The sequence below is a fragment of the Pempheris klunzingeri genome, chromosome 8 (genome assembly GCF_042242105.1).
Source record: "Pempheris klunzingeri isolate RE-2024b chromosome 8, fPemKlu1.hap1, whole genome shotgun sequence".
NCBI classification, from domain to species: domain Eukaryota; kingdom Metazoa; phylum Chordata; class Actinopteri; order Acropomatiformes; family Pempheridae; genus Pempheris; species Pempheris klunzingeri.
In genome coordinates this window covers 22492599-22515817 of record NC_092019.1, presented here as the reverse complement: position 1 = coordinate 22515817, position 23219 = coordinate 22492599, and the positions used below count along the sequence as shown (strand labels likewise).

Sequence of the window (23219 nt, the reverse complement as noted above, 5' to 3'; positions counted from 1 at the left end):
ATTCTTCTTTCGCACGTTTGCTCAAGAGTCAGCTGTCGCAGCCAGTCTCAACCCCAAAAGTGGGCAAAAAATGTATTTCTCACAGCAGCAGAGAGGAGCAGGGTCAGGTCCACACATTCACATATTTTCACCCACCAGGGAGCTGTTCAGTATCATCAGTGTCGCCACGTTGTATTGACAGACAACTTGCACCAGTCGCTGAGGTCAGTCTGTCTGCGAGGGAGTGAAAAGAGAAAGGAAAAGATAGGGCCAGTGCAGGGAGAGATAAAGCTCAGCAGCTGCTCTGTTTGAGAGACACACACACACACACACACACACACACAGTCTGTCTAGCCTGACTCCTCCTCGACGCCCCACCCTCCCCTCGCTTGTGCTCCCGCCCCCTCGCTCCCTCTTCAGCAGTAGGTACATGTGCAGTGAGCGACAGCTTGGAGAGCAGTTCAGGGCACGAGCCAAAGGCGCACACACCCACTTGGAGAGAGCAAGACTGCATTATTCAGCGGATCCTCGTCTCTACTCTCCTCTGGGGTAGGGCACACACACACACAGCAGCTCACACACACTCAAACCAGCAGATAAACTTCTAGAAAGGTCCCTTACAGTCACACTCAGTCCGGTCAGCAGGCTGCAGTCGAGAGGTTCTCCCACAACCGAGGTAAGGTTCAGTTTCCTCAGGTTTTTCTCTCCTTGTGAGACTTTTTGTGTTGCTCCCACTGACAGTCAGAGCCAGTCTTTGTGCAGATATGGTGATCAAGCTGATTGTTTAACGTGTACAGTCATTTTCATTTTGTCAGGGAACGGTGTGGAATAACTTTGTAACTTTTTAAAAGTAGCTCTGCTACTCTTATTGAAGAGTGGAACATCGCCTGTAAATGCTCACCACATTTTGGGAGCTTAAATGGATGCTTCATTTATTCAAAGTTAGGCTAGAGAGTACTTGTGAGTGTATGGGCTTGCTCCTGTGGGTGTGTGCACACATCATGTGCGTGCATGTGTGCGCCATCCCACCCACATGGGCGTGAATGTCCCTGCGTGCACTTTTGGTAATGGGCGTTAAGGGGATGGATGGCAAAGTTTGGTGCATCCGCCCACTGCTGAACCACACTGGAGTAGGCTTTGCCACTGCTCTGTAGGAATGGGCTGTTGGGCCGTGATTGCAGCAGCCACTGAGAAATAAAATAGTTCTGGAGTCGCACCTGTTTAGACACAGTAGCAGCTGATAATAACAATACTGATACATTGATCAGCCATTGGAAGCATAGCCCATTAAATATCTATAAAAGGCTCATTTTCTTTTCCCCTCAGAAGTCCCTCAATATACCCCAAAATGTAATATTAGAAAATGTAAATAAAATCCTTGATTGTATCTTCGGTGACAGGAGCATTTAATGCAGCTCTCTTTTATCAAAGTCTCTGTTAACACACATCCAAGGAGCCACAAAGTGGATGTTTGTCCTCACTATTTGTGTGTATTGTGAGTCAACACTTTGGTATTACGATCTGTGCAGGTGTAGTAGTTGTGGGCTGGAGAACATGCTGATCACTGTAAATGAGTGGAAGCAATTAGAGGCTTTTTTTTGTGGTTTTCCTCCATTTCTACCAAAAACGAGGAAGGAGGGAAATGTTTTTATTTATTTTGGTGTCCTTGGCTGCGGCTGCATATTTTAAAAGTTTTTAATTGCCGTGTTTGTGAGCCGAACGTGGTTTGGTGTTTGTGGGGAAATATGCTTATTGAAGAGTGAACAGCCTAAAGTGGCTTAGCTACTCCTGCGGCAGTTTAATGGAGCCGGATGAGATCACAGCAAGGCAAATGTCATGACATGAGTGCAGTGAAAAGCAAAGGAACCTGTTGCACCGTCTTTTCTAAAATAATAGGGGTGTTGTATCTAAATATCTGAAGTCTTAAAAAAACAAGCGAGAAAAACAGAAATCACATTCCTCTGAACAAACGCTGCCTCTGGAAATTACCTTCAATCTCACACAATGTAAATGCGGAGGATAGTTCTTAAGTTGTAGATGTGCTAACTGACTGGAAAAAGGGATCCTGGAAGCCATTACAATGCAGAGCTGTGAGTAGACCCACCTCTGAAGGTGGGCTGCCTGGACAAGAATCAGGGTTATGCAAGACTGGAACATTTTTTCTGTTTAAACTGCATCAATGTTTAATGTGTGATTCAGACCATGATTTGGCTCACTGCCTTTCCAGGGAAGGCAGCCCAGATACTATAGTTTTCATTAACTCGTCTTCCCTCCCTCTCCTCCCCCACAGCCAGTGACTCACCCCCTCTGCACCTCTTGCTGAGCCACTATTGCCATGGAAACCCCAAGCCAGAAACGCACCGGCCGCAGTGCCACCAGCTCGGTCTCCCCGGCCCGCATCACCAGGCTTCAGGAGAAGGAGGACCTGTGCAACCTCAACGACCGGCTGGCCATCTACATCGAGAAGGTGCGCTCGCTGGAGACGGAGAACGCGGGACTGCGACTGCGCATCACCGAGTCGGAGTCCTCGGTCACCCGTGACCTGTCGGGCATTAAGGCGACCTATGAGGCAGAACTGGCCGACGCCCGCAAGACCCTTGACCAGGTGGCCAAGGAGCGAGCGCGCCTGCAGCTGGAGCTGGGCAAGATCAGGGAGGAGCACAAGGAGCTCAAAGCCAGGTAGGAGCACATGGGCGGGTGGAGCTTGAAAGGGAGTGGCTTTGTGACAATAGTGATGTCACAACGTGGAGGTGGCTGCACATACGCCACCTGTCGTCATATTTAGTAAATGATAATATATTACAGGCATACAGCACTTACAACATGTTGGTGTTTTGCCCTCTGAACTCGTCATTTCTCGCACTAACACACTTTAATGCAGTTGCACTTCCATCCATAAATCCTTCTTTATGCTGCAGTATTGATAACATCAGATTTCTTTGCTGTCGTCTGGTTCTTCTACGGGGGAGTTCCCTGTTGATCCCGCAGTAACGTGGGAATATTCCTGCAGCTCTGGTGATTGAAAGTGATGTGCTTTTCAGTTTATAGGCCAGTAATGTTTTCTTTGTGGCACAGGACAAACTATAATAATAATAATTCAGATAAAATGTTCTTTGGGAGAGCAGAGTAAAGCCACAAAGGTAAAATAAGAACCTGTTATATCTAAAATAATTTATGGTAACATTCTGGCATTACGTTATGTCGCTGTTTTTGTGACACATCAACCAGTGCAGGTTTGTTTTTCCTGTTTGTGTTCCTTTTGCTGTTGTAAAATGTCGATGTGTTTGCAAAACACCCCAAAGGAGTTGTTAAGGCGGTGCTGCAGTCAAAATAGCTGAACATGTGGATCTGAATGCTCTAATTTTAGCTTTTGTGCTGTGATGCCTCCAGTTCACACCTGTTATTGTTCAGTGCTGCCGAGGTGGTGCAACACCTTCATTTTGTAGCAGGAATGCAGTGTGGAGTGTTGAACCGAACATTAGCCCTGCAGATGACATTCCTGGCGGTTAAGTTTGTATGTATTGTCAGTCAGCAAGTCTAGTTGAGTCACTTAAAGCCCCCGGGGACGCTGGAAATGACGTCCCCTCAGCCAAACGGGCTCCACCTTTGACACACAGCCGGCTCTGTTAAGGTGGAATTACCGTAATGACAGAATGTCTTTCATTACAGTGTTTGCCACAACTCGGCAGCACAAGGCTCTCAGTGATAACTTGGCTCAGTGCTGGCTCTACGGACACGAGCTTGGAAATCACATCCGTGGCCTGTTGCACTTTTGATAGAGATAGATGATCAGTAATTATACTCTGCCTGCACTTCACAGATTAAGAAACACACTGAGTAGAAACAATGTTTTAGAAATCACATCTATTCATTATAAACAAAAGCAGAAAAGAATCACTTCATAGTGGTTTATTATCTGTTTAGTGTGAATAAAGTAAACCCTTCACTGGGAAAAAGTCACGCAGAAGTCCCATAAAAGTCACCTCGTCCTTAAGCAGACCTGGCACTGCAGTTTTATGTGTGTGTGTGTGTGTGTGTGTGTAAGGGGGAGAGGGTAATAAATGATTGACTTCAGCTTCTGTGGATTGTGAGTCAACAGAGGATAGTGTGCAATTATATATTTGTTCACTATCTCTTTTAAGATGCTTACTGATTGCATGAATAGCAGTTTCCCCTGCAGGTTGACTGTCGATGGTGATGTCCTCAGAAGTGATTGCGGAATAGACTTCTGCCGTAGGCCTCAGCCAGCCGAGGCTGTCGTGGAATGCGTCAGTGTCTTGGCAAAGTGCACCTCGGACGGGGGGGGGTCTGACAAAGAGAAACCACCAAATATTGAGTATTTGTACTCCCTCGCTGTATTTGCTTACTCGTCTCTTACAGTCTGCGTTTGTTGCACAGAGATCCCTGTTTTTCGGGATTAGAGGAGTGACAGGACATGGAGATAGAAACATTTAACACATGCATTTTGCAACAGTCTTAGTTTCAACAGGGCATATTTTCAGGGTGTGTGTGTGTGTGTGTGTGTGTGTGTGTGTACAGTTGGAGCACACATGGCAGGGAGTACTTTCACCCAATTTTCGCTATTGTGTTCCTTCCACTAAGTTGACATTACCACTGAATGTGAACTGCGAAGCACATTCATGTGAACGTACACGGAACCAAGAAGGTGTGGCTCGGGGCTGGGTGTAGACAGATAAATAGAAACGTGAAAATCCTGCAGGGAATGTGCCTTTATTGTGGCTCATTTGTACTCTGCGGAGGTGCATTTGGGTGTCAGTTCTGTCCCGAGCTCATCAATTTACGGTCCGTAAATTTGCTCTCACTGTAGGTGGATGAGGATGTTGACTTTGGCGTGAGCTCCGGATAAAAGGCCGCGTGTAGCCTTGCGAGTGTTGAGAGAACAGTTTTGTTCATTTTGTATTCACCTCCACAGCGGCCCTCATGTTATTGTGCCTCTTGTAATTCCCCAGCTACTTGGCAAGAGAAGTAGCAACGGCTCCCGCAGTAATATTGTTTTCCAAACGAAGCAGATCTTTTGACGCATGTGTGGTGGAAAAGAATCAGTCAGTCCAGCCTGGGCCGGCTTTATCTCCCATACTTGTGCTGTGTGTTTGGTTGCCATGGCGCTCTGAGTCTTGGCTCAGCCATGTGACGGGGTGGTGACTCAGAGGTTTTTTTTTCATGGCCTCTGGAATGGGCTGACTGGAGTCACTGTAACGGGAAGTCAGGGTTATTAATACTCACTGACGGGCTGCTCGGAGTGGAGCTGAGCTTCAGGTGGCGACAGCAGCAGACGGCGGCACAAGAAATACTGGACAGCCACGTCTCAGTGTGTTGACTTTTTGCTAATGTCCTTGGTTCTTCCTCTCAAGCTGGACAGAACACACAGCAGCAGGTGGAGCTGTCACTGCAGTTCAGTTGACTGGGTTACACACCTGTTTAGCCCAAAGCCATGACACTGCGTCTCTTCACACTCACACACACACACATCTTTGTATGCATAAGCACTACATGAACACATGCTCTCCCCCCTGAGGCGAAACCTCCAGCTGTTGGGCCAGAATACTAGCCAGTCTCCCAACAGCACTATTTGACTTGTAAATAATTCAAAACTGTTAAAAAAAAAGGGGGGGGGAAAGCAGGTGTGGGTGGAATGTGGTGCTGTGAAATGATGTGCAAACCTATAGCTTAGAGCCAGGTATGTAAGTTGAGAAAAAAAAAAAAACCAAGTCAGAAAACGCTAGACATGAGCCTCTGAGCTCCAGCAGCAGCCACAGAGACATGTTCACAGGTTTGTCAAGACCTTGTTTAGTCACCCTTCCTTTAATACTGAAATAGTGCGACTGTGTGGGGTCTCGTGCCCAGTCTAACTGCACCGCTGGCTGTGAAACATGAGCCTGTGTGGGAGAACGACACACCCGTGTCACTGACGACACTCGTCCTCTGAATCCTTCCTCAGTGCTCCACCCAGGCATATGAGTAGAGTGGTTTTTTTTTTTGGTTTGTTGTTGTAGTGACGAATCCCACACAAGTAGATTTCATGTTTTGCAAAAGACACATGCTCATATGTGAACTATAGAGGTGAAATGATCACTATTTTGATAGTCGATTCAGTCATTTTCTTAAATGGAAAATGCAAAAAAATTCACTGCTTCCAGCTTCTCAAATGTGATGATGTATGATATTGACCTAAATATCGTTGACAGCAGGCTGGACAAAACGAGCCATCTGAATATGTAAATTGAGCTTTAGGAAATAGTGACGGGCATGTTTTTTTTTGTTTTTACTATTTTCTGGCATTTAACGCATCAAACAACAATGCAGAAATGAACCATAATAAAGATAATCGTTAGTTGCATCCCTGGTTAACGATCTGTGGCATGTTCATGTGCTGAACATGCAAAGCTAACCTCGCTTTTTAATTATGCAATACCAAAGATTGCACTGCTCCTTTTAGGATTAAGCTTGTCTGATAAGGATGAGACTTAACCCGTGAAAGTTTGAAAAATAAGCTGCCAAGCCCTTTGTTCCTTTTGAATACATAATAGCAGGGAGTGTCCTCTGCTCATTTTTGCCACACCTGTCTGCTCGGCATGGTTCAGGGTGTGGCAGCAGGTAGACAAAGCACTAAGATCATCTTATTGCAGGCAGTCTATTGGAAACAGCGTTTTCAAAACTGGATTAAATAAGTGCTATGGTAGCCACGACATGGCCGAACACGTCCCGCTGCAGCACATGCTGAAACTCAATAATACAAAGATCTGGCCGACACTCTATTAGTAGACTGATGTGCAATGCTATCAGCAACTTGTGGGATTCTCAGCTCAGAACACAGAAGGAAGTGCACTTATCATTTAGCACATATCCATTTCCTTGTTTTGGAATATTCGGGACCTCACATACTAAGCAACACATACAATGTGACAAACGGAGGCTTCTTATTCATATTCAGCCAGTCTGTATCCTTTGAATAAAGGGGGGTAAAGTAAAAAGGGGAATGCATGATGGAGAGGTTGGAGAGGTGGACGTCATAAGAAGTGGTCTGATATTAGTCATGGCTTCAGTTTCAGTTTCTACAATTCATCTGAGGGAAACTTTAGATGCTTAATACATTACACATTTAAAGTTTATGTAAGACATTATACATCCGTGCTATTATTGGGCCTTGTTATGTGCAACAGGAGGACTCATTCAAACTGCTCGTGTCAAGTTTGTTGAGATAAAACGGTCGTCTACAAAGTCTTTTCCTAAAATGGACAGAACAAGCAGAGCTGCTCTCCACTTCTGATCATGCAGTTAAGCCTTTGAAACGCCTCTGACTTTTACTACACTGTTTTTTTTTTTTTTTTTTCCTGAGGCGATTGAGAATCAGTTTGACACACAACAGACCGAATTGTAAAAAATCAGAAAATTATTTGTATTGTGGAAACTGCAGGAAACAACCAAAGTAATGTAGACCTTAATTACTAGTAATATTCCTAATGTGTATCAATATGCATGTATTTAAAAAGTAACATCACGATTTTCAAAAACCCAAGATTATGTCTTCAGACTCACCATTTTGTCCAACCAGCAGTTCCCTCCTGTGATGGTTCACTGGTTACAAAAAAAATCTCACACGTTTACATGATGGAACACGTGACTGCGCATCTACAACTGATGGACATCAGATATTTACTGCCTTAGTTAGGATATGGGTTTTTGGTTAGATGCCTGAAATAAGGTCTGTTGTTAATACAAGCTTCAGATATTTTCAAGTTTTGTTCCACGACATGAAGTATGTATGTATGTATGTAACTTCTGGGTTAGCCTGCAAAAAGCACTCTATATCCAATCAAGTAAAAAGAAAAAAATTCTGCAAGTAAAGCAGATAAAACGTGCGCGTGTGATAGCTGCAGAGTAAAGTCTGAACAGGCCTATTACACTGTATGCATGTTCCTTCCAACATCTAAAAGACTGATTATGCACTTGGTAAAATATTAAAGACTGTAATGTGCTGTTATTAGGTCAGTGTAATTAGTGGGATGAAAAATTAAGCTTGCCAGGTTGTTATAATCCTGATGTATAATTGTTTGAATGGCAAAAACACCCACCTTGACAGGTATTTCTGTTTTAACACACACTTGTGGAAGCCTAAAGTCTGACCACTTCATTCTTAACTGACTGCAATTGACTGTAATTGCCGACAGCTATTTGAAAACATCTCCTGGCTGCATTTTAACCCTCAGCTTCACTAATCATTGCACCAATAGACCCTTTTCACGGCAGACAATTTGACTTGTCATATCAGGAAAAGCACAGGTAGAACTAATTAATTGAACAATTGCTTCATTCCATGTAAGTGCCCAGCAAGTCATGCAAGTGAGCCACCGTGCGCGACACCAGGAGCCTGGAACTGCCTTCATTAATGCTGTTAATTACATCTGTGTGTTTCCTGTAAGGACATCAATCAAAATGTCTGCCATGAAAAATGGCCGTCTCAAATTTGACAAAATTAAACAAACTCCACTACCTCTCTAGAAATGAGCATTTCATGGATTAAATTCGGGCTCCGCATCATGAGCCCTGCTCCCCGAGGCCACTAACAGGCAGCAAACCATCATCCAGCAGCAGCAGATTCACCGCACTGCCGCACATCTTCCCCCATGCCTTTTGATCACATTCTGCTATGTTCTTGTGGCTGCCTCGGGGGGGAAACCCTGTGTTCCCCTGCGATGATCTCAGCTTATATTATGTGACAGCAGACAATTGTCTGTCACATTGAGTCACGGCAGGGCAGATAGGAGCGCAGAGAAGAGCCCGTGATTTTGGGTGTCATCCAGCAGTCATGTAAATTGGATCACTCTCTAGGCGGCACAATAATGTTGAATAACTTGTTCAAAAGTACAAAAATGAATCTTTTCCAGTGCTTTGCATATGAGAGAACTAAATAATTTACACCTGAATTATCTTAGAGATAATTCACACTTTTTTGGGGCTGTTTTTCTTATCCAGCACACTTTCTCTAGAGTGCTTTGTGGCATTACACAGAAACAGTAGCTGAAAATTTGTCCCCATTCATCCAGTAATACTGAAAGCAAGAAAGTGATTGTATGAAAACTAAAGTAGTAAATGTGGCATGTTTGTTTCTACGATGTAACAAATAGGAGAGCTAAAATTCATGTTAATGTGAACAGACTGCAGCTACAAATAAAGATGATTATGTTTACCATTTGTACTGCAGATTGTTTTCTCAATTATTCGATTGTTTCCATCCTGAAATGTTAGAAAATAGTGAAATCACAGTTTCACAATCATCACAATTTCCCAGAGCCCAAGGTTACGTCCTCTGATTACTTTTTTGTTAGACAACAACCTGAAGCGATTCTTGGTATAAAAGCAGACGTGCAGCAAATCATCACGTTTGAGGAGACGGAGAATGTTTTTACTTAAAAAATATGTTAAATGATTAACTGATTGTCAAAATATTTTTTTCTGTCGATAAACCGAATTTATGGCGAAAGGCACCGAATTCTTATTCTGACCTCCTTCTGGTGATATAATTAATTGTTAATGTGGAGGTATTGTAGCTGAAGGGCACACAGCTTGTTTTACTGTGAGCACTTTACTGTTTTTTTTGTAAATGTGTCTTTATCCTGTAGATAGTGTCAGTAGGTGATGTATGGCCTGGAGAGAGTATGGCTGGCTGGTCTGGTGACTATTTGTTCTCTTAGACCCCAACAGAATATCTTGCAATGGAAAACAGATGTGGCGGCCCTGTAAATGTGCTGGATGGCTGCTGTATGGAGCCTCTCTGGTTTTATTGGTGTGCGAGTAATGAGAGAGTTGGTCTTGGACTGCAGCGGACCAGAACTTGGTACCAGGAGAGTTTTTTTTGTTTTGTTTTTTTTTTCGTGTGTGTGTGTGTGTGTGTGTGTGTTAGAGTGGAGGTTAGTTTCCATAGAACCTTCGGAGCCAGCCAAGCCCTCGATGACTCACTCGCACATGGCCAGGGTAAATCAGTCTAAGATGGTGGGACTGTGGAGTCGGTCTCTCTCTCTCTCTGTCTCTCTCTCTCTGTCTCTCTTTCTTGGTCTTTCTGCCCGAGGACTTTCCTGTGGGCAAGGTGGGTGCACTGTAACCTCAATCATCTGGTTAGTTATGTAACAATTGTTCCAATTCCAGATCTGCAAAAGCTCATTTACTTTAATAAACTGTAGTTGAGCGGGATGTTTGGAGCAGCTCTATTGTATAATCTAAACAGGGCACTGAGTTTGTGAGGGAGCTCTTTCAACTTTGAATCTGAGATTCGGCCTCAGATGTTCTGCATTAACTATTGCTCTTGTTTATTGGTACAGAGAGGATGTGCCTAGGAGCCAAGTTTTTACATCTTGATGTGGTTTCTCATCAGTTACACTTCTGTAGTCTTTTGTTGAAATGGAAAATAATTGGAGATTAATTTAGTTTAAAGTCTTTCTAACCTGTGTGGAGTACACCGCTGTGCTACATTACTGCGGTAATGTGTTATATACAAGTGAAATGATCAGTTCTCTTTCCCCACACTCAGGAAGTTTTTTTACTTGATGCCAGATGGGTGTGTTTTTGTCACAGAGAACAGTACACAGGGTGCCAGGGTTTAGACAATCACAGGAAAGCAAAGGAAAGTCAACGCAGCATCACTTGTGTGTTTTACAGCTCACCTGACACTCTGCGGATTGTCCTGATGCGAAGTGCACCTTTGCTCTGGATGTGTACTCTGTCCGATCTGTCGTGTTTCCCGTCCGTCTGTGTTCAGTGCCAGTCCATTTCAGCTTTGCGTGAGAGTGCATAATCCACAGGCTCGTCCCACAACCACAACCTGGTTATATTCCAACCATGCAATCCTTTTTATTTCTCAGAGGCTAGCACAAGCTTACGAATGCCGACCAAAACTTATCACAGTCTCATAAACTCCACATGGGCCTTGTTTAGCTTGAAGCTAACATCAGCAGCACTCTGAGTTTCCTACCCATGGAGTTTTCATTGTGACTCAGTGCAGCTGGAAAGCTCTGTGCCTCATTGGAGGGGAGGCTAGAACACAATGAGGTTACTATATGGAGCTTAAGTGAAGGTGGTGATACACCAGGGAGATTTCTGGTTAAACCAAATGACAATTAAACCTTGGATGCAAAGGGAGATGCATTTCTCTTCAGAATTAAAACAGAAGTGTTGAGGCAATGCAGTTAAGCCTGTTATCAAAAGGACGCAGTGGTGCCTGCAGTCTCAGTAAGTGTGCATTCAGAGGATAATAAGAGACCGTTTGTCAGGTCTGATCAAGACTGTTTAAAGACAATGGACATGGTACTCATGGCGTAGTAACAGTTCTTATCTTGATTTGCTACTAGCATACATTAACTTTCCTACCTTCATTTGTGCCCTTTGTTTGTTTTATGACATTGTAAATATAGAAAATGAAAGGAGTGGCGCCCTCTGAATCCTGGCACTGCTCTGCATCACTGCAGTAATCTGATTCCCTACCAGTGAAAAGTAGCTTAAAAAGTAACACCAGGCAACGGACGTCTGACTCACCATCGGATGAATCACCAACTAATCATTCAGGGAGGAACAAGGGCTGTTTTCATTTGCCTTTTGGTGTCTGCGGTCACACGCACACTTTCTCTACACACCTTTCTGTCTCCCCACTTGCTGACTGACACTGTGTTTGAGGAACTGTAGTAACAAATGCGAATCTTCGCAGGCATGAATGGGACAAAGAGAGTACATTCGATTCTCGCAAAGTTTGATTTATGGGCAGCTTAAACAAAAGCACGAGTCTGACATGAGAGAACATTGCCTGTCCTCTCCGTCTCCCCTCCCTCTGTGGCTGTCTTGTCAGAAGTCAGCTCCCTGAAACCTATCAGACACGGCATTTGCTCCGCTTTACACTGCGACTCTGTTCCCATCTGCCACATGTACGGGTGGCCCCTGGCAAAGGCTGCGTTGTTGTTGGTTTCTGGTGATTTACCACACGCACATATATACACACACACACACACACACACACAACAATCCCTGTTATTGTGTTCTCCATCCCTGAAGAGACACAGGAAGCAGTCATGTGCCAGCCGTACTGCAGAGTTTTTAGAGGGTTGCACAACTGACATGGAAAACCAGTTGAATCACACTAGCAGGCCTAAATGGCTTTTGCGTCATCATTTTGCAGTCTGCGCTTGAGATTCTGGTTGATACTCGTCACGTCTCTGTTTGCCCAAGAGTGTGTGTTGCACATGTGCCGTATATATTCGCTTCGTTTGCAGTTAGTCAAACAGGCCTCTAAACCTGTGAATGAAAGATGCATTTAAGTTTATCAGTTCAAAGTTGTACTCACATCTGCACATTTGATGAAATGATGGACTGAAAATCACATTGTTGTCATTTGTAAAGAAAATACCAAACATTCACTCATTCCAGCAGCTCATTAGCTTTGTTTTATATTATGGTTTATTATTGTGCAGAAGTCTGTAAGGGGACAACCCCACCCCCCAGCATGCATTTGGGCCGCTGCTTGTCAAGCGATTAACTACTTGTGGATACTGGACAGTTGGTTTGATAACAAGCAATCTGAAGACGTCACATTGAGCTCTGGGAAAGTGTGGTGGGTTGTTTTTTTTTGCCTTTCTTTTAAAAACTTGCATAGACACAAATAGACTGACAAATAGAAAAATTGTAATGGCCTATTAACACAGTACTGTACTGTACTACACTCCAGCATGCTTTCCTGGTGCCAGTTCTATTTCTGGTCCCGTGTTTGTTTACTAAAACTCTACATTATGCTACTTTCCTCTTAGTCACCTTTTCCCTCCAGTGTTCTAAAGCCGCGCTGTGAATGGCTAAACTAAATGTAGTGCAGATGGAAAGAGGAAAGGTCGGCTATAATTGGAGAAGGGAACATTTTAGACAATCTATAGGGAATTTGGGAGAACCCCTTTTTTCCTCTCCCAGCGTTCAAGCAGTGAGTCATCGGGAAACCCCACCCGTATGTGCCCACACATGTTTGCCAGACGGGGTGTGTGTGTGTGTGTGTACCTGCCTTTGTGTTTATTTAGTAACATACCATATGGATCAATGGACACTTCCAGTGCATGTCAGAGAAATTCTTTGAGTAGAACTACAGGAAATGAACGGGGTGAAGAATTGTTTGCAACAATAGCAGCGCCTTACAGAGAATCACTGTTTTAAACACACTGGCAGGGAAAGCCTCATGGGTCAGATGAATGAGTTGCCACCCCCCCCACCCCCCCCCCACCCCCCCGTGTTCCTCCACAGCTTCAGCAGATGTGTCCATGTGCAAAGCGCTGAACCCCCCACTGCTGCAGGGGAGCTGCTGTGTGCTTAAATAGAGGCTGCACAAGACTGCAGCTGTGGTGGGCAGCTCCCAGGTGTCAGTGTGTGCATGAGGGTTCCTCAATCCCTTGCAGCTACCTTGCTTTTCTACGCAGCTGCCATAAATGGGAATATGTCCGTCAACTTTCCATAAACAATAAAAATCTCACTCATCTCAAGAGGTAACAAACCATGCAGAAAATCTTGGTTTTATTTGCCCTCTGAGATTTCTGTCACCCTCCTAATAAAGTGTAAGTGAATTGAATCTCATTAGTGACGCACCACGTTGAAAATGTTTTAAAAAAATCAGAATCTCTTCCCAGGAATATTTCCCCTTTACTTTGTCAACATTTTCTGCTTGTCTTCGATGAAAACTGTTGACAGTGAGGTGGAGGAATTATTCACAGCAATGGGGACTCTGTTTCTGTAAAGAGACGTTAAATAGAATTACAAATTAAACAAATGTATTTTTCATCCCAGTTACATTGGGATGGCAGCAGCAATCTCCAATACAATTATGTCAAAGCACCGGAGGTAAGGATGGAAATGTTTTATTGTAACTTGGCTGAACTAACACTTTAAATGGCATTCAGCGCAGCCAAGACTATGCCCTCTCATTATCAGAAACAATCAGATCGAATCAGTGCAGGACACTTTGACCCCAAGTAGTAAGAGCACACATTTTTCCTGCAAAGTAGGAAAAACGGAGGCAGCTGCTCCATTAGTGCAGAGGGCAGACGATGAAGCTGTATAAAGTGTTTTAGTGTGGTTACGTTAAAAATCCTCCATTCTTCAGAGTGGTACATTGAAATAGTGCTGCTGCTAAATTGTAAAATTTGTACATGGAAATAAAAGATGCTTTTTCTTTCAGTCTAAATTTGAATGTGAATTTGCTCTAAAATTACTAGATTTGTCTCAAATGTATCTTAGTTCTCGATGCTAATTAGCTACTTGGCATCAGCGTTACCAAAGTCTCATGAAGCTTTATTTTGGTATTGTGGCTGCAGTAATTCGTCTGCCATATCTTGTAAAAATCATACGTTTGCGTTTTCCTTCAGGCGCGTACGATAAGTACACCCTCTCAGTCTTGAGAAATTTTGAAAGTCCGCACAGAAAAGTCTACGCCTTTTTATTCCGTTGCAGCCACAGCGTGGTAGAAATGGCATACAAGCAGGCCTGACGACAAGGCCTTGGTTGCCACGGCAACGGCATAGCAAAACAGGGGGAGGGAGGGAGGGGGGGGGGGGGGTTGTAGTGGGCTTTTTTCTCTCTTTCACTCCACGAGGCGGGGTTCGTTTCTCGTTACTGGGGTGGACAAAGATAGCTGTGAGTCATCCTTGAGGCTGGGAGCCGAGCCAACACATTCCTCCTCCTCAGATTTCTCGTCTCTATTATTCCCCCTCTTTCTCTTTTTCTTTTTGTCTCTTTCTTTTCGCATTTCCATTTCACACCCCCCCCCCCCCCCCCCCCCACCAGCCTTTCCTCTCCTCCTCACCCCATCTCACACTGTCTCCGTCCAATAGCTCCCATTTTGTCTCCGTGCCTCAAAATGTGTCATTTACTCTGTTGTAACAAAATGCCTTAAAAAGCTTTGATACTGCAGCTGAAGACAGTGGAATGATGTGTAAACCTTTTATTATTTTTCAGTAATACTCTTTTTTTTTTTTTTCCAAGGGTGCAGACATTTGTGTGTGTGGGAGGAAAGAAGGCACGCCAAATCAGGGAAAAAAAGATAAATAAAAGAAAAAAAACGAGACTAAAACTTGCCTCTTACCTCTGTTTCGGTTTAACTCCTCCTTTCAGTGCAGAATAGAAAGCAGCACTGCCCCGTTGGCACAAAGGTCTTCTTCAGTTTGCTAGTCTTGTTTTACTTGCGCAGAATTCCTTTGTCTTGATGAAACAGGCTTGTACTTTTTTCTCTTTATTCACCTAATTTCCCAAATGTAATCTGCATTTGTTTGGTCATCTGTTGGCTCTCCGTGCTCAGTACCACATTTGTTAGTCTCACACCGACCGTGTATGGTACTGTAAATATTAATAGTGTGATTCTTACACAATAACTTCGGAGTGACTCCACACATGTGCTCCGGGCGCAGGCTGCGAGGCTACAGCGCTTTGATGGAACGGAATGTAAACATAAAGTCAGAGGATATCTGCGCCGAGGCTCTGTAATTAGACGATTCGCACTGAATTATATAAACAGGTAGTCCCAAGCAAACGCCTGCATGAAGAACTCACACACACTCTGCGCTGGATTATGTAAATAGTATATGCAGTATAACACAAGTGCACATGGACATGCTGTAGCATACACATTTCACAACGCATCAGGCGCTGATGTCATATAAACATACACACATTCGGTACAAAGATGCACTTAACTTACAGAGTGGCACACACACAGTCTCTGCAGCCAGCACTCCTACACATGCACAGTGCAGAACAGACTCAAACATGCCCATATACACCCACGTATACCCGTCTGCTTAAGAGAAATGCAAAAACACACACACACTGACAAGGATTTCAGTTGTCGTCAGACACCACACACTGTTTTAAAGCCGAGGTCCAGGAACAACATCCTGAGGAAGCCAGAGGCAAAGACAACATGTCAACGAACAGTTCAGACCAGTCTGTTAGAGCACTGTGTGTTACTGACCTCATGCACTATTATGGTTGCCAGCACGCTGTATTCATCCACTGATTTCTGTCTACCGATGATTTTCAGTACAGTCAAACCGTAACATTTGAAATATCTCCGGTTTAATTTATCTTTGTGCCAACAGCTTAATCGATTTAAATATTTGTATCTTCTGAGCTATAGAGGCTAAACGGTCCTGAACTAGTGCTGTACCTGCAATTTATTTTCTTCTTTTATTCATGACACTTTTAAAATTGTGGCTTCAAATCTGGCCCACATCCACCCTTTAATCTACAACAAATCCAAAGATTTTACAAAAATACGTATTGTCACATGAAAAGGAGTCATTTCCCAATCCTTTCAGAGATTGAACCAGAATCCCTTGTTTGGTCAGAAGATTTTTGTTGGTCTTTGGGGGTCAGTTGATTCCAAACAGCTTTTGGAAAAATGCATTACTTTTTGATTTGACACATATTTTTTTCTTTTGAAAACTCAACTTATTGTGGTGTTGTTGAGAAACAAAAATGCCCAGAATTCCGCACTAGATTTTGAAAATCTCTAAGCTTCTCCCTGTTTTGTGAATTTACAGAAATACGCACTAACACGCACCTCTTCAGAGCCTGAAGAGCACCTGTCTAAGACTCCAACTAATGGATTTTCTTCAGACTGGAAAAAAAAACAAATTTGGACTCAGTAGCTTCGGTGTTTGCACCTATGCCGCTCTTCGCTCTTATTGATTTAAAATTGAATGTGAAGAAAAACACTACCAGTGTGTGAAACACATGCAGTATGAGATACAGAAATCATGTTGTGTTATTAACAAATACTGATAATGACAACAGTATTGCTAATAACTACACTGGTATCCATTGGTATACATTGGTAGATTTGTTTTTCTACAATAAGGATTGAGTTCACATCAAACAATACACAATGTCCTAACTCATATTCTATCATATTGTACCTCTACATAAATGCTATTGTGATTGTCTTTTACATTTGTTCCATCTTATTGGGTTTTTTGACTTGCTAGCAGGATCGCTGTAATGTGAGCTGGTTGGTTGGTCCACTTAGACTGAAATATCTCAACTGTTGGATGGATGGCCATGAAACATGGTACACACGGCCTAGGATGATAGGATGACCTTCAGGATGAAATATAATAACTTTAGGGCTTTCACCGAGCACTATCATCAGGACAACGTTTTAATTTGAGCTTTCCCATCAGCTTCAGCTCTGAGGAAAAGCTAAAAAAATCTGCGTTAACGCTAACTAGCAAATGTTAACATGGTGAACATGGTTTACCTGCTAAGCAATGGTTAGCAGTGTCATTGTGAGCATGGTAACTTTAGTGTTTACCTTAAACACAGAGCTCCTAGCATGGGGGTGTTCTCTTAGTCTTGTGCTTCTTTCCATGGGAGGTGTGATGTAATTGGTGCATCTCACAGGGGCCAATTGTGCTGAAGCCGCGTTAGTAGAAGTGGTTTTATAATGAAACTGTTCCACTGCTTGTCAGTCTGCTGCAAGGAACCCTCGCTGTCTTGCCATCATAGTTGTGTATGAAGAGAATACGACTAGTCGGGCTGCATGTCAGCATACCACCTCTGTCCATTATTTCACTGCTGGAGCTGAATCACCGGGCCCATTAGCACAGATGAACGTCATACTGCAGCCACCCACACACACACACACACACACACACACTCACAAGCATTCATCTGCCCACTGAATCACTGTTAACTTGTTTAATTGAAAAAAGTATTAACGTCTAGACAAAGAGCCGCGTAGTTTCAGGCAATATTTATCTCAAGTTGTAAACGAATTTTTCAAAATGTGTGTGTGTGTGTGTGTGTGTGTGTGTGCGTGCCCGTGAACATTAATGCACCCTCCAAGCCAGTTAAATGAAAAGGGAACACGTCTCTGTCCCCCTCTCTAATTACACGGAGCTGTTTTGGTTGATTTTGGGTTTATTATTAAAGTCCATGATATGTGAATGAGCAGTATCGTGGTGGATGTAAAACGCTCCACAGTAACGAAAGCAGCCTTGGAAAATGAGTTTTTATCACACCTAGAGTTTCGCAGGCCTTAGGGAAAATGGTCCCACCAGAAGTAGTGAAATTCCATTATCTTGTTCGAGGCACAACAAGATAATAGTCATTAAAACATTTTACAGCAGTAACCGTGTCTCATTTTACCCCAGTTACTAATTTGCCTGTCTTGCCATGTATTGATGGCTCCAGTCTTTGTAGGTTCAAGAATTCAGGGAATGTTTGTAGGTGTCAATACTGTGTGTGTGCGTGTGTGTGCGCACTCTTGTCACATTCATGTTTTTCTCTGATGATTTACAGCCATAATAACCTCAAGTCCTTGTTCACACACCTGGTTCGTAAAAAGTCACATTCTTGTGTCTGTTTACGAGACGACAGAAAAGTTAACTGGAAACAGAAATTTTCCCTTGTTCTCGAATTTGACTCAACAACCAAAATAAAAACGGTAGGATTTACTGTTTTCGCCAGTTGTTCCTAATGAAGTGGCACCTGAATGTATGTTATCCATTGTAACATTTGGAGGACATGTCTGATCAAGTATGGTTACATTCACAAACTGTACCAAGAGTGTCACCTACGTCATAGGTGATGGGTGTAGAATGTCTGCGCTTCCTTTTCCAAAGTGTTGTGTGTGTGTGTGTATGTTTTTGTTTGTTTGTTTGTTTGGGTGGCCATGATGCTTGTTTGATTTGGACCCACTCAAACACCGGGCTGTGCCGCCGCCTCCTTCTTTTTTTGTTTTTCATCTGAACAGTGTCTGGGAGGGGAGGTTTATATAATTACTCATTCAAGTTCTCCAAGCCTGATCGTGCATCTGTAAAGCATCATTGCTACGTTTTCTCTGGATTTAATTTAATAGACTTTTTCTGGACATAAAAGACTCATTCATTTTTCTGCTTTTTCCATTGTCTACTTTTTCTGCTTATCCCTGAAGCAGGCAGCCATGATGCAGTTCTGCTTTTCTGCACCTTAATCTTGTCTCTGTGTCCCAGCTCTTTTCAGGAAGCAGAATTGCTCCTCTTCTTATTTAGTGTTTTTTTTTTTTTTTTTTAAATGCTGGAACGTATATTGATTGCTGTAGCATAAATTACGGTTTCACTTCTAGTAACTTGTGAATGAACTTGATCTTTATTGCAAATCGTTATTCTGCTGTGGAGTAACATTATCTCGCTGTCTGTGCCACGGTCAAAGCGTATCTGTAGCTCACTCTGCCTGCCTGTCCTCACACTGGCTGTCCTAACACCCGGTTAGCAGTGACCAGAGGCCTCTGAGGTCTGTGTGAGCAGCCTGGAAGCCATCTCCCCCAGCAGATGGCCATTATTAGTGACAATGAAGACTAGCCCACAGGGCCAAATAGAATAACAGGGAGCCCATTTCCTTCTTGGCTGTGTATGAACCGCCTATACTGCTAACAATCTCTCTCTCTCTCTCTCTCTCTCTCTCTCTTCCTCTTCATCTTCATCATCTGCTGGGAATGTATTGTTTTTCCACCGCTGTATCCAATTTTTTTTTTTTTTTTCCAACCAGAACTCTAAATTGGTTCCTGTAGAGATGTTAGAGGAGAGGCGGCGCACACATGCACAAGCACATGCATAACAAACGTGAATTCTCTGTAAGTCGATGCAGTTTCCCCTGAGATGGAGTTTAATGGGCTCTTATTCAGCACAGAAGGCTAATAACAGTACATTGATGTGTTGGCCAAAGTTCAGCTCACATCAACGGTGGACAACTGGTGCCCTCACTGCACTGTACAGCAATCCTTTGTGCACACAACTTCTGTCACTGCTTATCAAGGTTCACCTTAAGCAGGGAAAAAAAAAAAAAGTTCGCATAAGCACAACTAAAAAAAAAAAAAACTGTTACAACTTTTAACTTGTTTTTTCACTGTTTGTTTTTATCTGTGTCTTGTACGGTGTCCTTGGGTGTTTTGAAAGGCACCTATAAATAAAATGTATTATTATTATAACTTAGCAGAACGGGAGCTACAATTACATCATGACTCAAAGTTACCAAAGACACGCATGAAGTGTGAAGAGAATAGAGTGGGTCATGTCAACCTCTCACAGAAAACTACTTGTCATGCATTAACCACGTGTGCTGGAAGGCAACTTTCTTTCTATAGCACCATTCAAACACAGAGGCAATTCCAGCTGCTGTATATGTGACAAAGAAATGCATTAGAATAAAACCGAATGAATGAATAAAATAGAATAAGAGCAGTATTTATCTACATATAGTCTACCAGGCGGTACTTACGTGAGTGTTTTGGAGGTATCATGAATTTCACAGCTCCAAAGAGGTCATATCATCTGTGCCATAAGTCACAAAGAGCAAAATGATGTAATGTGTCAAAAGTCAAATAAGTCAAAAGTTAAAAAACACAGAAGCGCTGAATCTTCCAGGAAGGATTTAAACCTACCAACAGGTATATTATACACAGCAGCAGGAGGTGATGATGTCCCACACGATATCTCTGTCTCGTGTCTTTGCAGGAACAGTAAAAAGGAGTCTGACCTGGAGGCGGCTCTGGCCAGACTGAGGGACCTGGAGGCCCTGCTCAACTCTAAAGATGCTTCCCTCACCACTGCTTTGGGGGAGAAACGAACCCTGGAGGCGGAGGTGAAAGACCTCAAGGCCCAACTGGCCAAGGTAGAAACCTTTTTAATGGAACTGAAGTCTAATCGTGGTTGTTGTAGGCAAGAAGAGCACGAGTCATGGCTCAGGTCAAATAGAAACCCGTCACAACCCAAGGAAAATGATGGATTTATACAGTCATCTTATTAGTGTATGTATACATTGTGGCGCCATTGATCAGGAGAATTTGAGCTTACAGAGGTTGTTCCCCCAGGACACACCAGTCTAGACTGTGAATAAACAAACTTTGTGGTCCTGCCACTGTCTACATCTGATTAACCCCCTAAGACTTGCATTGACTGTAACAGGGGAAGATGTTGAAAATCCTTGGTTGCCACCTGTTAGAAAAGCAGTGCGGAGCTGCAGTGCAAAGCTTCACTCACTGACATTTGAAGTGATTGTGTCGGTGTGGGAGCTTTCTCCAACCCCTTGATGCAGAGATGCCTCAATAGAAGTAGTAATTTTATTTAAACCCCCCAGGCAGCTGATTATGAATGAGGACAGGGTGGTGAGGCAGGCAAGGTTGCATTATCTGCTGTTTGTTTTATCAATGAATATTAGCATGGGACTGCGATAGATACAGTTGTGGCCTTGCTCCACCTACTGATCACATTGAGGAACTGCACGTTTTCTCTTAACAATGCCGCACAGAGCTGGTTTTATTTTTTTTATTCTCTTACGCTTCCATTAGAGAACACTCAACATTTCTATCCTCATCTCTTGATCTTTCCTCCTCCTCCTCCTCCTCCTCCCTCTCTCCCTCCCAGTTGGACGGTAACTTAGCCGATGCCAAGAGGCAGCTGCAGGATGAGATGCTGAGGAGAGTGGACGCCGAGAACCGCCTGCAGACGGTGAAGGAGGAACTGGAGTTCCAGAAAAACATCTACAACGAGGTTCCCACTCTTCACCTCAACCCATCTATTTTTATTGAGCTGTCCAAATCATCTGTTGTACCTTACATCTTTTCCCCAGGATATTGATTCGCTTCCAACCACTTGCTTGTTGGTTTTGCATCCTTGATCCGTCTCACAGATGCTCTTTTCTTGCTTCTCACCTCTTATTTCATTTTAAGTTTATTTTTGCATCATCGCTAAAACACAGAACAAGTAGAAATATTGACAACTTGGAAATTAAATGCTTAGATTTCACTTCTTGCCAAAATGAAGTCATGATTTCCACAATGTTAAGCTCCTAATCAAGTCCTGACTTAAACTGGCAACAGGTATTTGTTTTCCAATTTTAAACATAGTCATTAGGAGTTGCTTAAAGGTCAACAGAGAGGTAGATTTCTCTGTTGGAGCTCCAAACAAGTAATTACTACACAGCGACCGACTAATCAATGCAATTAAATTCATTGACCATTGCAGGTTTCTATTGGTGGTGTCTTTGTTGATAGTGCCTGAAAGAAAATAAATCAAACATCAATACAAATGGCTCTCTAATAAAGAGCTGAGAAAGTCAAAATAGCTTCTAGTTGACACAAGTCCAAGTTAGACGAGTCATGTGACAAATGCAAAATCCAAGAAAAAGATGGTGTCTGGAGACCTGACGGCTGTCTGTGTCTGTAGGAGCTGCGTGAGTCCAAGCGTCGGCATGAGTCTCGCATGGTGGAGGTCGACAGCGGGCGGCAGCAGGACTTTGAGAGCAAGCTGGCTGATGCCCTGGCCGAGCTCAGAGCCCAACACGAGGATCAGGTCCGCCTGTACAAGGAGGAGATTGAGAAGACCTACAACTCCAAGGTAAGGATGCTGCAGGAGACACGGCTCTGTCGACACCCGGGGTCGAGTTAGAGACGGTTACTCAGATGCGCTAATGGTGCCTCAGCTTTATGTGTAGTTGTGAATTCAGATGATGCATAAGATATATTTAGACCCCTTTGACACTCAGCGTATAGATTCCTTCCTTCCTTGTCTGTTGCCTTTTATCTGCATACTTTGTCATTTGAATTTACTTGTAAATGAAACCATAGTGAAACTGTTCCTTGTTCTGCTAAACCCCTCGAGAAAACACATTTTTGGAATTCCCAGGTTCTAAATTGGTGAAGGATTGTAAGAAGCACAAGATAAAGAGATCTTTCTGTCGCAGTGTTTGGTCTTTCTAAGGAGCTACAGGTTCCATTCATTAAACGATGGCCCTGAGTTGATGATCTGGATTTCAAACAGTCCATTTCCTGTCAGTGCAGTACACCTCTGCCCATAGCTGACTGTAGCGTCCGTCTCTCTGTCCGTCAGTTGGAGAACGCTCGTCAGTCAGCTGACAGGAACAGCCACCTGGTGGGAGCTGCCCATGAAGAGCTGCAGCAGACCCGTGTTCGACTGGAGGGCATGTCAGGCCAGTTGAGCCTACTGCAGAAACAGGTACACACACACACACACACACACACACTCACTCATACAGTCTGTCAGTCTGATTATCTGTTAGTGATTTGTGATCTCTTATTTTACTGGCCGATATTGACATGAATGCTCCACAACACAATTTTCAACTGTTTGTCTTCACCTCTCTGCATTGACTGAATTTAACGTTAAGCTTCACCTGACTTAGGCAACCTTTGTGAGTGTGTACTGTATGTGGGC

General features: G+C 43.4%; 1 protein-coding gene across 2 annotated transcripts in view; it reads left to right on the top strand.

Moving 5' to 3' along the window:
- The first annotated feature begins 448 nt into the window (after positions 1-448).
- The window catches only part of lmna (lamin A), a 29492-nt gene continuing 6721 nt past the window's right edge, over positions 449-23219 (top strand). Inside the window, exons 1-6 of one of the 2 annotated variants that reach the window (XM_070835006.1) lie at positions 449-528; positions 2270-2658; positions 20502-20658; positions 21411-21536; positions 22212-22382; positions 22875-23000. In XM_070835006.1, coding sequence (XP_070691107.1) covers positions 2315-2658; positions 20502-20658; positions 21411-21536; positions 22212-22382; positions 22875-23000 — 924 coding nt within the window. In that variant the 5' untranslated portion in view covers positions 449-528; positions 2270-2314. Of the gene's footprint in view, positions 656-2269; positions 2659-20501; positions 20659-21410; positions 21537-22211; positions 22383-22874; positions 23001-23219 lie in introns of both variants that reach the window. The other variant, XM_070835005.1, reaches the window with a different exon arrangement.